This window comes from Sphaeramia orbicularis, chromosome 7, assembly GCF_902148855.1.
Source record: "Sphaeramia orbicularis chromosome 7, fSphaOr1.1, whole genome shotgun sequence".
NCBI classification, from domain to species: domain Eukaryota; kingdom Metazoa; phylum Chordata; class Actinopteri; order Kurtiformes; family Apogonidae; genus Sphaeramia; species Sphaeramia orbicularis.
Window position 1 is genome coordinate 36,114,514 of NC_043963.1, and position 13,783 is coordinate 36,128,296.

The 13,783-nt window shown below is 36.8% G+C and overlaps 1 protein-coding gene across 1 annotated transcript; it reads left to right on the top strand.

Annotated features, from left to right (window-relative positions):
* Positions 1–3,548: 3,548 nt before the first annotated feature.
* On the top strand, positions 3,549–8,758 carry tmem9 (transmembrane protein 9). The gene is made up of 6 exons (XM_030139545.1): positions 3,549–3,664; positions 3,816–3,958; positions 6,574–6,665; positions 6,799–6,907; positions 7,339–7,470; positions 7,559–8,758. The coding sequence occupies exons 2-6, from the start codon at positions 3,869–3,871 to the stop codon at positions 7,697–7,699; spliced, it is 564 nt and encodes a 187-aa protein (XP_029995405.1). The 5' UTR covers positions 3,549–3,664; positions 3,816–3,868; the 3' UTR covers positions 7,700–8,758.
* The last annotated feature ends 5,025 nt before the right edge of the window (positions 8,759–13,783 follow it).

Genomic DNA, 13,783 nt, shown 5'->3' on the forward strand with positions numbered 1-13,783 from the left:
CTAATTTGCATTAACGGTCCTCATACATCTTATCTGCATCCTTCCCGACAACTACAAAGCCTGCTTCGGTGACGGTCTGCTGGTCTGGGTTCAGTTTGCTTTGCCTTGGACCTTACAGCATCTCCTAGTGGGCAAACTGCCTGCTACTTTCAGTCTCATGAAAATTAATGCTTTGAATAATGTGATTCAGTCAATACTTTCAGGTACCTTGACAAATAAGAGAACTTGACATCCTCTGAGCTTGTTTATAAGGTGGATTTCTCTGCAGTGTTTTCATTATGGATACATTTTATTTTGCTATTTTACATTCATGCTGTGCGCACAGTCCACTGCACAGGGTTTTTCATTTGTTTATATCTGCATCGATTACAGCTTTGTTTGGAACTAATAAACCATTTTACATCAGGCAACTGGATTTATCTCTTATCTTTAATGAACATTTTTCTATATTGCCCTAAAAAGGACTGAAGCACCTCTTTCTCTGAACCGATAATGAGGCCTCGCACAGGGATCTGGTCAGTGTCATTTATGCTGTAATTGGCCTAAGGGTGTAAAGGGCAGCCATGCATCATAGTAGACAGAGGACTAAGTGGTCTATGAGACACGAATGAGAGAAAGAAATACAGCTTGAGGGGTCAAGTCACAAACGAGAGCGTTGATATTACTGGGTGATGGCACGACAGGCATCATGACTGCAATTAAATGAGTGTAGAAATTAATATATGAACTAGAAATCCACTCAGAAAGCAAAGATGTCCAAGGCCTATAGTTCATTCTTAATCTCATTTCACAATATTATTAAACCACAAACAAGCCACAGATTGTGACCTCTGTTTTCCTCCTTTTTGTCCATAATTAACAGAGCGTTGTCATGGTAACAACGAGATTAAAAAAAACAAACTGTAATTCATCATTTTTCATCAGTTGGTGGTTATTTTATATATTTATTTATTTATTTGTTTGTTTTTTTTATTTTTTTATTTATTGAAATCCTAAGGTACATTAACAATAGCATCAACATAAAAAAGGAAGCAGACATAGATAATAAATTAATTTGGTTGTTTCTCATAACATTGTTAAATATGTTAAAAGCTCTAAATGTACAGAGTGAGTTTAATACATGAAAACAAAATGTGTTACTCAGGTATAACAATGTACTGTGTTTTGACTAAAGAAATATGTAGATTTCAAAGAAATTACTCTTTATACAAACTGAAATTTGAGATAAAGTGAAATCAGGGACATTTGGAAAATATGTGTGTAAGTACTTGTTTTTAATATCTTCATGCATTTTCCTAGAGATATATGCGGAATGAATTTATTTGATTATTGTTATTAATTTTAATTTACTCTACTGGTTTTAATTTAGCATATAGGGGAAGGGTTGGGCATTAGCCAATATTTAGAACAGATCCACAAGGGTTAGAGTTTCTTAAATACTGGGAAGTCCATGACCAGTTAACACATATGAATGACAATTATAATTAACCTTGGCAAAAGTTTACCAACTTTCAGTCAGTTTCATTTCCAACTTTTGGTCTCCAACTGGTCCCTTCAATTTTCTAAGTATTAACTTTGATCAATTTTTACATTGAGAGGTTTTGGATCATGCCATATACAGTCAGCCATTTATGTTCAAACATATAAAGACATACATATACAATACAGAAAAAAAAATGGTAGTAGGCATTTCACAGGGTCAAAGAGCACAAATGTAAATCTGTGCTCATCAAGGTCAGGGGCAGAATCCATGAAAAACAAAAGAGCAAAAAGAACTGTTGCAAAGAAAAATCCATCATCGATGTTTAGAAAGTAAGTGGTGCAAATAACGTAACTGTAAGAAACAAGTCTGAGACACTCGGATACAAAAATAAAAGTCATTTATTATCTGTAGGGACACCATCCTGAACACATTTCGACCACGCAGTGTCTCTGATGTCTCTGCTGTTTTTGCACTCCTGACTTTTGGAACATTGATGATTGATTTTTTTTTTTTTTTTTTTTTTTTTTTTTTTGCAGCAGTCCTTTTTGCCCTTTTGTTTTGTATTATATATTTAACACAGTTGTGTGTATAGTAAGACCCCCTGGTTTCTTACATACAGCCTCCATTTATGTAAACTTAAATTGCACTCCACAGTCTACAATTAGAAACAACATTAATGTTATGTATAAATATATGTAATGAATGGTTTGTTTGAAACATTGCAGTTGTTTGACTCAAGGGTCACCTGAATGATTGAGGTTAGACAGAGGATGAGGTTGTGTTGTTCACACTGATATCATACCTCATTAGAGAAATAACCATGGTCTCAATTGATCTCTGTGACCACCAGCTCAAGTGGTTCAGGTTGAATTTGTGAGCCATTGATTTCTATGGCTTATTAAAGGTATGAGTATCTTACTATACAGAGAAAAGTGAAAGCAGGATTACCAGGAAATAGAGATATCGATTGGGTCAAGAAGCGTAGGCTTACATTTCAAATTCCACCAGGAGACAGGATTTGACATGAGAACAGTGTTGACTAGAAAAATATGGGAAAATATTTTGATGAGTCACAAATTCATAAGTTATGTGTTAAAGACAAGAAACACCCGATATTTATAGGCTAATTATTTTACGCCTGATTTTTACAAATTATTTATCCAACCAGTATGTACAGAATAAAAACAGGGAAGTATAATGTAGAATAAATTGAATTAAAGTACAACTATTAAATGTTCAGTAGAACTTCGTGTCCAAGTATTCATATTTAATCTGCTATATTACAATATTCACATGCAGAGATAATTTAATATGAAACTGCCTGCAGTGGTGTTGTACAGTTTTAATTATTTTACTCCTGTTGGGTGTTTTGTTCTACCATTTTGTTCATTATATTCATTAACATGCTCACATTTTTGTAGGTTAATGTCTGTGTGCAAAGTTATTAATGACTACACCACTCTAAAGAAACAAAAAAAATACACCTTTGTGAAAATATAACACATTCCTTCAATGCTGCTTGCATATTTTTGCTGGGAGTGGCCAACAGCAATGTAAAAGCGTGTCAAGACACATGAATATGGGACTGAAAATCAGGGTTATACTAAAACGTATTGATTTCGAAGGTTGAACGCCAGCACTGTGTTGTTTACAATGGTTCTTATACTAAACAAAAATTGTTAGTGCACTCAAATACATAGCTCTAAATAGTAAAAACAGCGGGCTGCAAATGATCTACATTTTATTCTTAAATTCAACAAATATGTCTTGATTACTATTTCTGCATGCAAACCATGAACAATGAATTTACATTTGTTTTATTTGATTTGTTTATATATTTTATCCACCTTTAAATACACTGAAATGCAATTGTTCTCTAAAATGATGTTATATGTACGACCTACAATGCTGTTATTATACTAAGAAAATATAGGCTTACGTATTTGTATAATTTCGAACCTGTATCTTGACCAAATTTGATTTTAATGTGTATTATATCTAACTTGTCTGTGTCTGGTCTTTGTCCAGTAGGTGGCAGTATCGCCACATGGAGTCTGTTTGGTCACGTGAGAACCCGGAAATAGGAAGTCCATGAATTCAACCTATTTCCATGTTCGAGAATATCTTCATGCGACATACTGAATGCAAATCAGAACCAAATATCTCAGCTCTTTTTACAAAGTGAGTCACTCATGTTGTTGATGTCAGGGTTGTTTTTGGAGAACGTTGTTTTATGTCTTTTTCGCAGTAAATTCCTCCATTTGTTCTATCCATTTTCTGCCTGCTAGCTTACAGTCGCACTTGCTAACGTAACTGTGGTGTGTTTTTACAGAGCTTTGCAGATACATTTACATCCCCCTGCCAAAACGTTTGGCTTTTGGCAACATGTCATCTAGCAGGAAAGGATCGTGGACATTTGTAGTGGCTGCAGCAGTGACCGTGTTTCTGCTGGATGGGGTTTTTGTACACGCGAAGGTAAGACTGTCATGATGAATACGTCCGCAGATTGACATGGTTGGTCTTTACTTCATTATTTCTAATTTATGCGTCCTTTTGTCTCTACCCCACTACATTACACGTTTTATTCTTTTACACTTGTTTAACAGCTTTAGTCAAAAGACAGTCAGGGAAAGTGCTCATATAGAGTTCATTTGAGATGCCATCTAACACTAAAATGCCTTTTTACCTCCGCCAAGGAGGTTATGTTTTTGCCAGGGTTTGTTTGTCTGTCTGTCTGTTTGTTTGTCTGTCCGTTTGTTTGTTTGTCTGTCCGTTAGTGTGCAACATAACTCAAAAAGTTATAGACAGATTTGGATGAAATTTTCAGGGTTTGTTGGAAATGGGATAAGGAAGAAATGATTAAATTTTGGTGGTGATCGGGGGGGGGGGGCCCACGGGGGGGGGGGGCCCACGGGGGGGGGGGCGCAGACCAGAAAATTTCATCAAAATCTGTCCATAACTTTTTGAGTTATGTTGCACACTAACGGACAGACAAACAGACAGACAAACAAACCCTGGCAAAAACATAACCTCCTTGGCGTGGGGGGGCCCACGGGGGGGCACTGATCAGCCTTGGCGGAGGTCTGCGCTCTCCGAGTGCTTCTAGTTTATTATTATTATTATTATTATTATGTAATTTCGTGCACCACTTTAGTTGTGTTAATATCAATACAATTAATGAATGGAATCTACAGCTCTGGAAAAAAAAATAAGACCACTTCAAAATTATCACTTTCTCTGATTTTACCATTTATAGATATGTGTTTGAATTAAATGAACATCAGAATCAGAATATCTTTGTTGTCATTGTACAAATACAACGAAATTGAGGTATATTTGTTTTATTCTCTAAACTACTGAAAATTTTTTTCCCAAATTCCAAATAAAAATATTGTTATTTAGAGCATGCATTTGTAGAACATGACACATGGTCAATATAACAAACAGATGCAGGTGTCTTCAGACCTCAAATAATGCAACCAAACCAGTTCATATTCACTTCTAAACAGCACAATATTAATGCTGTAACTTGGGAAAAGTTCAGACATCAGTATTTGGTGGAATAAACCTCATTTTCAGTGACAGCTTTCACGTGTCCTGGCTCTCCACTATTGGTGTTGGATGACTTTATGCAGCTCCTGGCACAGAAATTCAAGAAGCTCAGCAATGTTCAATGGTTTGTGATCATCCATCTTCCTCTTGATTATATTTTAGAAGTTTTCAAAGTCGGTTCAAATCGGGAGATTGGGCTGGCCATGACAGGGTCTTCATCTGGTGGTCTGTCATCCACACCTTTATTGACCTAGCTGAGGCCAGGAGCATTCATTGTCCTGATAGAAAAACCAGTCCTCAGAGTTTGGGAACATCGTCAGAGCAGAAAATTACTGAGTTTTCAATAGTTATTTTTCTATTCCAATTACTTTTGTGGTACTAATAGCACTGTTTTTGCCACCCAGCTAGTCCTATTGCAAGAAGATAGTGATGGCCACAGTAGTGGTGTTTATACTTCTTAAATAAGTCATGAATCAGGTGTTTATTCAGTAGAATAAGGTGTGCTTGTGTTGGAATTCAACAGATACAGGAATGGAATGGCTGTCATACACGCAGACATGCTGATTTCACAGGAAATTGAAGTGACCTCTTAATTTTTGCCAGAGCTGTATTTGACTCTGAACATCTACAAATCTGAAATGTAGAATGTCTTTTTTATCCATTAAGCCTATTAATAAATTTAGATAATTCAGGTAAAATACAGTTTCTCAGGTTTTCACTGGCATCAGATATGACCCATTTGGATGTTCAGAGGCTCAGTAGTGAATGTGGAAACACTGTCATTTTGTGCAAAACTGATTCACCAGTAAAACCCATGTAGTTTGGTAAATGGCAGCGGTTGCAAATGCTTGTTGTTTTATTTAGCTGAAGATATATTTTGCTGAAAAACTCACTATTTCTTCTTTTAACCTTTAACCTACTCTGACCTTTTATGAACATCTACAAGATTAGTAAATTAAATATAGGACAATATTGTAAGGATTATTAAAGACCATGTTCTGACAGACAAATGGGCTTCTTTATAAGCTAAATTAAGTCTTTCAAAACTCTCTTGCATTAGAAATTTATTGTCACAAAGAAAACAAGCCTGTTTGACAGAGATCATGAAAAGGCAACTTTTTGTTGATTCAGGTCATTCTGTCTCCTTAGACAATGCACAAACGCTGCTCATTTTATAAAATATGATGCATTGCTTTAGCTTTAACTCTGCTACATAGTAAACTACTGACAAACACTGTTTTAAAGTAGTTCATCTGAACTAACCATTACACATATACAATAATAAAAATGCAGCATATAAATTAATGCAGCAGTAATATGAATCTTAATCCATATAATAGTAAGACACTAAGAGATTATTGTCCTACACTGTGACTTTTTATACTGTTAACTATATTTCTTTGGTAAATTTGACATAAATGTACTTAAATAATATTTAGAATCCAGAAGTGGTTTCACTTTGTGGTACTTTTGTCCACCTCCATTATAACATCAACTAATTTTGGATTTGCCTCTTCTTCTTTTTTTTAACATTTTAGAGCTTTGAGGATGTTCGCTGCAAGTGCATTTGCCCACCATACAGAAACATCACTGGTCACATCTACAACAGAAATGTGTCTCAGAAGGATTGGTAAGGGAGTTTTTGCCTCATAGACCAACAGATTTTAAGACCCATAGCAATATTATCTTTTCTTTAAAATAGTGCCAGACACAGAAATGCATTAAGACAGACAGGTTTTGATGATAGTTTTTGTGTTTTTCAGTACCTGCCTCCATGTAGTGGAGCCTATGCCAGTGCCCGGCCATGATGTAGAGGCTTATTGCCTGTTGTGCGAATGCAAATATGAAGAGCGAAGCAGCAACACCATCAAGGTAATGTTGGCTTTGCTCTAAATACTTATAAAAAAACTTGCTGTATTTACTGCATGCAGTCATTAAAACTTAACAGCATTTTACTTACAATCAAGTCCTGTATAAATAATCATCTGATATCATATTGATATTTTGCATGAGTATCAGGTTTATGCCATTGTGAGACACTGAGCCAGTATATATTGTACTTATATTTTTCAGTTATTTGTCAAAATTTAATATCAGCAAAGCCTGAAAGACAGATAAAAATGCCATTTTAATGCATGTTCTCCAGTGTATAAAAAAATGTGTTTTCATTTTCATTAGTTGTAATGTGTTTTATGTGTATAAATCAAGTGTTTATACTACCCTAAAGCATAAAATGAATAGCTCTCAGCGTGTGTGGTCACTTTAGATCATGTAATGAAGGATTCGTACATTCTCTGTCACAGGTAACTATCATCATCTACCTGTCTGTCGTGGGTGCACTGCTCCTCTACATGCTGTTCTTACTCCTGGTCGATCCTCTTATCCGTAAACATGACCCCTACACCCAGCCACTGCACAACGAGGAAGACTCTGAGGTACCAATCAAACCAGACGTATGTGCATGTTTGTGTTATAGCAGTGAAATAAATGTTAAGGCCTTGAACTTTTCGTGTGTGTGTCCAGGAGATGCGTCCACAGGTGGATAACAGCCAGGCCAGAGGGAATACGATGCTTGAACGTGTTGAGGGAGCACAGCAGCGTTGGAAGAAGCAGGTCCAGGAGCAGCGAAAGACTGTATTTGACCGCCACAAGATGCTCAGTTAAACCCTACGACAGGCCTCAGGGAAAGGTTAGAGTAGGTAACACTGGGCTCAGCGCTTTTACACTGTCACCAGCTGCACTATTACTCACCTCTTGTCATTGTCACTTGTATTAACATTTCTTCCATTAGAAACATGCAGAAATGCTGATAGAACTAAATTCTGTCAAAGTTTTTGGTTTGATGTCCCTCCACACTTCCAGCTGGATTATAAGTGCACATGCGTAAAAGCAGATCATATCAGTCATTTCAGCAATCTGCAATGCAACAGATTTGCAACTTTGTCTATTTAGCTCCAACTGTGAATAGCTTTTCAGCCTTTTTGAAATACTTTCAGCAAAATACCAACCATTTTGGTAGCATAATTTTGAAGTAACCTAAAAACAGGTAAGCTTTATGTTTGTGAATGACCAGTTTAGCTTTTAGGGTAATGCCCTATATGCTATAATCAACCATTGCACATTTCCTAATTTAAAATTAATGATGTATTTAATAACGTGTGTGTAATAATTTATTTCTACATTGAAAAAGCTTTGACATATCTGTGCCTTTTTCTGCTTCTGTCCTTGTGTGGGAGAATATGCTACATTAAACTGGTGCAAAATGTGTTTCCTTTAAAATGTAAATGTAAGATTTCCCAGTAAATGTTGGCAGATATATCATACATTATTTTATTTAGATTAAAGTTAACATTGCTTATGAGTTGGAAAACCTTTGACTTAAGGCCACATTCATGTTTTGCAGTAGTGTTGGATTAAAGGTACCCTCCCATGCAAAGACAGAAGTACAGAGTGGGCTGTCTTCAATAAAGCAGAAACAGGACGCTGCATAGCTTTTAAGTTCCTGTATGTGCATCATCCCACTACTGAAGCATTTTAAGCATGACAAAGAAAGGCACCCTGCCACGTTACCTCATGCACAATGTGACCTGCTGTATTTTGTTTATCTTTAATGATCTGTTTTATCACTGAATAATTTTTGAGATCATTTGTATTCATTGCACTTCTCATGTCAATACATCTGGCTTGATGTAAAATAAAGAAAAGGAATACTTTACTGGGGAACACAAGGTTTCTGCTTATTCCTCTGAGTATGTGGGTGTATGCTGCTTCATGTAATGACACTAGGGGACGACAGAGTACACACTATGTGGGCCTATCACTTACACCATACTCTTATTTCTAATGCTGGAGCTGGTTAAATTATTCATGTACTATACAGAAACAGTCTTATCATCTAATTAAGTCTGAAATTCGATGTGGTGTTGAGCTTGGGGAATACTTTGATGCACATTTTTTAACATATTGAAGGCCATGCGTTTGAGATTCTCACAACTTTGATTTTTTTTCTATGTAAAATTACATTTCTCTCTCTTTCAATATTTATGTGTTTTGCAGATATGGATATAAAATTCGTCTAGATGGGCATTTTTATCATAAAAGCGTGAATATTGAAATGGATAAATGAAGCTAACTAAATTTGTATTTTATCAACAAAAAACAGAAACTACTACTAGGATGCTCCAGACTTTAAAGACTATGGTGCTTAAGTAAAGAGTGGACTTGGCCTTCCCATCAGGTCTGTAGGGGGTGTCTCCTCTATGTCCCTGCAGTCCTTCCTCTGACTGGACAAAGGTTCGCTGATCAATCAGCTGGACTCCTGGGTTTGACTCCAAACCACAGACCTGTTCATTGGCTGCTGGGCCTATGGGACGCACTGGCGGTCGAGCTTTAGCCAGCTCATCTGCTCCCTCAGGTACTCACCTGCACACATGGATACACACAGCATGGCTACAGAAATAATGGAGGCCAAACCAGTCATGTGTGAACTAAAAATGCGAACAGTTGATGTCCAGTATATTTTCTGTCCATTTTTGTCAGACTTTACCCTCATGTATTTAATTGTTTTGCAATAAAAAGACAAAACTAGCACTATCATGATCAAAACTCTGAAGGTCTCAACAACAGGACACCTCACCAAGGAAAAAACGCTGAATAAGTTCATCCATTAATTATGTATTGGAATAATGTATCAGTGGAATAATAGGGGTGACTATGATTTTGTGATGTACATTATAATAAGTGCATGTTTGTGTTGTGAGCAAAACTGTTCAAAATGATAGTTCTGTGGTAGAGTATTTATCCCCAAAACAGAACAGAAGCACTATGTCTAAACCAATACAACAAGAATCATGCCAGTGAGAAGAGCAACTTCATACTCCCCAAAATTTGTCAGCAGTGACTACTCACTGGTTGGTGGTTGAGGATCCCCAAAATGATGGCGTGGTGGTAAGACGCCGCTGAACTAATGCATTCATTTTGCCATTCTCTTAAATGCTAGCAAACCTGTCTTATCAGAAGACCTCATGCAGCGTCTGGCTGCATGTGTGGTCTGTATGCTGGCCTCGATGTTTGTCGTGTTTTTCTATCATGGATTCACAGACTTGTAGCTGATATTCTGATCTCTTTATTTGATCTCACTCACAGGCTGATTTTTCAGTCTGTTTTTGCCCTAGATTGCTGATTGTTGCAAGTCTTTTTCTTATCAGTCTGTAGTCTGCATTGCTGTGCAGGGTTTAACAGATGAAGCAGCAGCAAGTGAGGTAGCCTCTGCTGTGATATGGTTTTGGTCATTTTAGACGTTGTCCTGCTCGGTTTATGAGCCTTCAGTCGGTTTAGGCTGATTCAAGTCTCTGTGAATTACCGACTCATTCTGTCTATGAAGTCCATCAATCCAATGAACAGTGATAGACAGGTTGCACCCCCTGGATGATGTTTTTTGTGGCATTTGCGCCTTTTTTAACAGTTGTCCTACTCTCTGTTCTTTGGGCGAGTTGAACAGTCTCATCTGGTAACTGCTTTGTCAGTCTGGGGAACACTGCTGTTGTCTCCAGGTGCCCCGTCTGGTGGTCCCTCTGGGCTTGTGACTACATCAGGCTGTGGTTCCTTAGTTCCACCCTGCTGCTATAGTGGAAGCTGCAGTTGGATTACCTCCCCGAATGACGACCTCCCCCCCAAAAAAAAACACTGAAACAATTGAAATGTGTCGTCACTTGTCCACACTGTACACTATCTCCTCCACAGTCCCTGGAGGAGACAGTGCTGTGCTCTCCTGTGTCTTTACCTGTAGATTCACAGCAGGTGGTAGAGCTTGGATACTCACCAATTTCGTCGTGTTTTTCTTGGCCAGAGTTTTATTTGCAGACATTGCTGACAGTCTGATTTGTCTATGAGCTGCAGAAACCCGTCTGCCTCTGTCACAGTACATTTTATAAGGCTGCTGTTTGGGGACGGTCTACCTTTTGCCAGGTTTCTTACCTTTTTAAGTGGTTTCCTATTGGTTAAAACCCTGTCTGCTTGTGCTGGTAAAATGTATGATCCATTCAGATTCAGACTGTTTTCAAATGCTCTGATAGCAGGTCTGTTTATGAACTAGGGTATCGACATCACAAGAGATTCATAGCATCTTCAGAAAATAATATTTAAGCATGTGACTTGCAAAGCTGTTAGGGATTTCATGTATCAAAATGGGAATTAAAAATCTGGCAAAGGACAGAAAGTGTTAATAGATTAATTGAAGAAATAGCCTTGTCTCATTTAAATTAATGACAACAGCAATGCATTTTTATCAAGAATATCTAATATATAAATGAGCATATGAGGCTTTAAAACAATCTAGAAACAACCATAGTAATTAGTAGACAGAGGAACTGTGATGTCATGCATTGGTTTGTAAACTTCTATGTTGAGGTTAGTTTGGTCGTCACAATGTTGGCTTTTTGGAGCCAGAAGTGACCATATGTGGACAAAAGGGGTGGAGCTATGGGAGCCTGAGAGGTCAGAGGTGAGCTAATGCTAAGTACTATTTTACTGACTCTGTAAAACTGTGAACCTCTTCCAACAGTGACTGGTAACCTATTGACCACTACTACAGTGGAGTTGTTTTTCAGGAAAAAAAAGTGTTTTATTCCTACAAAGAAACTCCAAATGCATGGACTGCAAAACAGGGCGGGATGTTCTGATATGCGGGTGTTGGTGCCCCTCCAGGTCTTAGGTCAAGTCAGTCTTACAGAGGTTGAAGAGGTCACACTTCTTCACATAACCTTTTTGTAATTACGTTAGAGTCACTGTCAACAGCATTAAAGTCTTCTTCACTTATACTGGGAACATGGTGGGGCAGGATAGAACAGTGCATGTCGGCTTTATGTAAATGGGTCTTATTATATGGAACAACCTAGTAACATACTTTTGTACAACTGAAACGATTCTATGCATTCTCAGGACAGAAATTATACTTAAGAATTATACCAAATAATCTAGTCATGCAGATTATATTATATTACAGGGTGGGGAAGCAAAATTTACAATATTTTGAGGCAGGGATTGAAAGACAGTGTATGACCAATTAGTTTATTGAAAGTCATGAGAATTTATTTGCCACAAGAAAATTTACATAATAGAAAATGTTTTTATTCTATGTGTCCTCCTTCTTTCTCAATAACTGCCTTCACACGCTTCCTGAAACTTGTGCAAGTGTTCCTCAAATATTCGGGTGACAACTTCTCCCATTCTTCTTCAATAGTATCTTCCAGACTTTCTCATAATAGTTTTGGTCATAGTCATTCTCTTCTTTCCATTATAAACAGTCTTTATGGACACTCCAACTATTTTTGAAATCTCCTTTGGTGTGACGAGTGCATTCAGCAAATCACACACTCTTTGACGTTTGCTTTCCTGATTACTCATATGGGCAAAAGTTTCTGAAAAGGTATGGATAATAGTGTTAGGTATGATTATGACATCAATATAGGTTTGGTTTCAAAACAATTGACGTAGTGCCTGCTGAGAAAAAACAACTAAATGTTCATTGTAAATTTTGCTTCCCCACCCTGTATATTAGATTAGATTAGATTAGATTAGATTAGATTAGATTAGATTAGATTAGACTTTATTGATCCCACAACTGGGAAATTCAATGGTCAAGGCAGCAACAGAATAAATTGCAAGAAAAAAATAATAATAATGAATAATAATCTACCACTGTCACTATCACAGTTGGGGAAGATGCAGACAATAAGAATATATAGAATTTTTTTTATTATTATTATCATTACTTTCATTTTGCTGAGAAGGCTGTCTTGAAATGTATTTGGTTCATTCATTTGAGGTGAAATCCATAGACAGAGCAAAGACTTTTCAGGATGCAGATGAGTCTAACCAGTCCTGAACTTATTTTTTTTATTATTGGACATATTCAAAAATATAATTTAGTGTTAAATTACATGTAAATTGGCTTTTGCTCCTGAAACAAACGGGTGTATTTTAGACTTATTTTCCCTTCCTGATGTAGTCTATTCGTCTCCTCCGATAATACCACTGTGTTATACAGCTTCCTCTCTGGGCCCTATTAGTAACAACTACCCATTTCCCTGCTCTCCAGTGGACCATCTCAGTGAAAGAGAAAGGGGCTCAAATGTGTCAGAGGCCTTCTCAACAGGGACTACTGGTCCAGCTTCTTTTCATATACTGTCAGGTCCATCATTTTACACTGAAACGGTTTCCCTTCATATCATAACCTTCATTTATTCCATTATTAGAATCACACCAATCCCAGAATGTATTGATCTCTGATTATGGTAAGGTTTATTATCAGATTATGCCTGTTATTATATTATTGATTCTCTCAGATTAAATCAATAAATGGAAAAGTGAATTACAGTTGAATTTCACAGAGGATTTGTCTTATTCAAAATTGCTTATAGGATGCATTTTGTGAAAGCAAGCTAGCAAAAATATTAACATAACACATTTGTAGATGTAATCACTGTCTCCTCAAGGTGACCTACTACATACAATATGATATGAGCTTCTTTTGAACAGATGGTGTTATGTTTTGGGTAGTGTAGGTGGAATTGCATTTTTTCTCCAAAGAGTTAAATTTGAAATGAAGAAAAGGAGCCATTGAAAAACACACTTCATAACAATGATTTTTACTTTTTACCATAATGTGTTTTGTAGAAATATAACACAGTGAAGGTGACATATATCCCTATGTTCTGATGGCAAAGAATTATAATTATTCCATTTATC

Bases quoted from the DNA above. Each gene is read 5' to 3' on its own strand.
- tmem9 (XM_030139545.1), top strand. From the start codon at position 3,869: ATGTCATCTAGCAGGAAAGGATCGTGGACATTTGTAGTGGCTGCAGCA. The intron at 6,908-7,338 runs GTAATGTTGGCT...TCTCTGTCACAG, and splicing joins GAAGCAGCAACACCATCAAG to GTAACTATCATCATCTACCT. The intron at 7,471-7,558 runs GTACCAATCAAA...GTGTGTGTCCAG, and splicing joins ACAACGAGGAAGACTCTGAG to GAGATGCGTCCACAGGTGGA.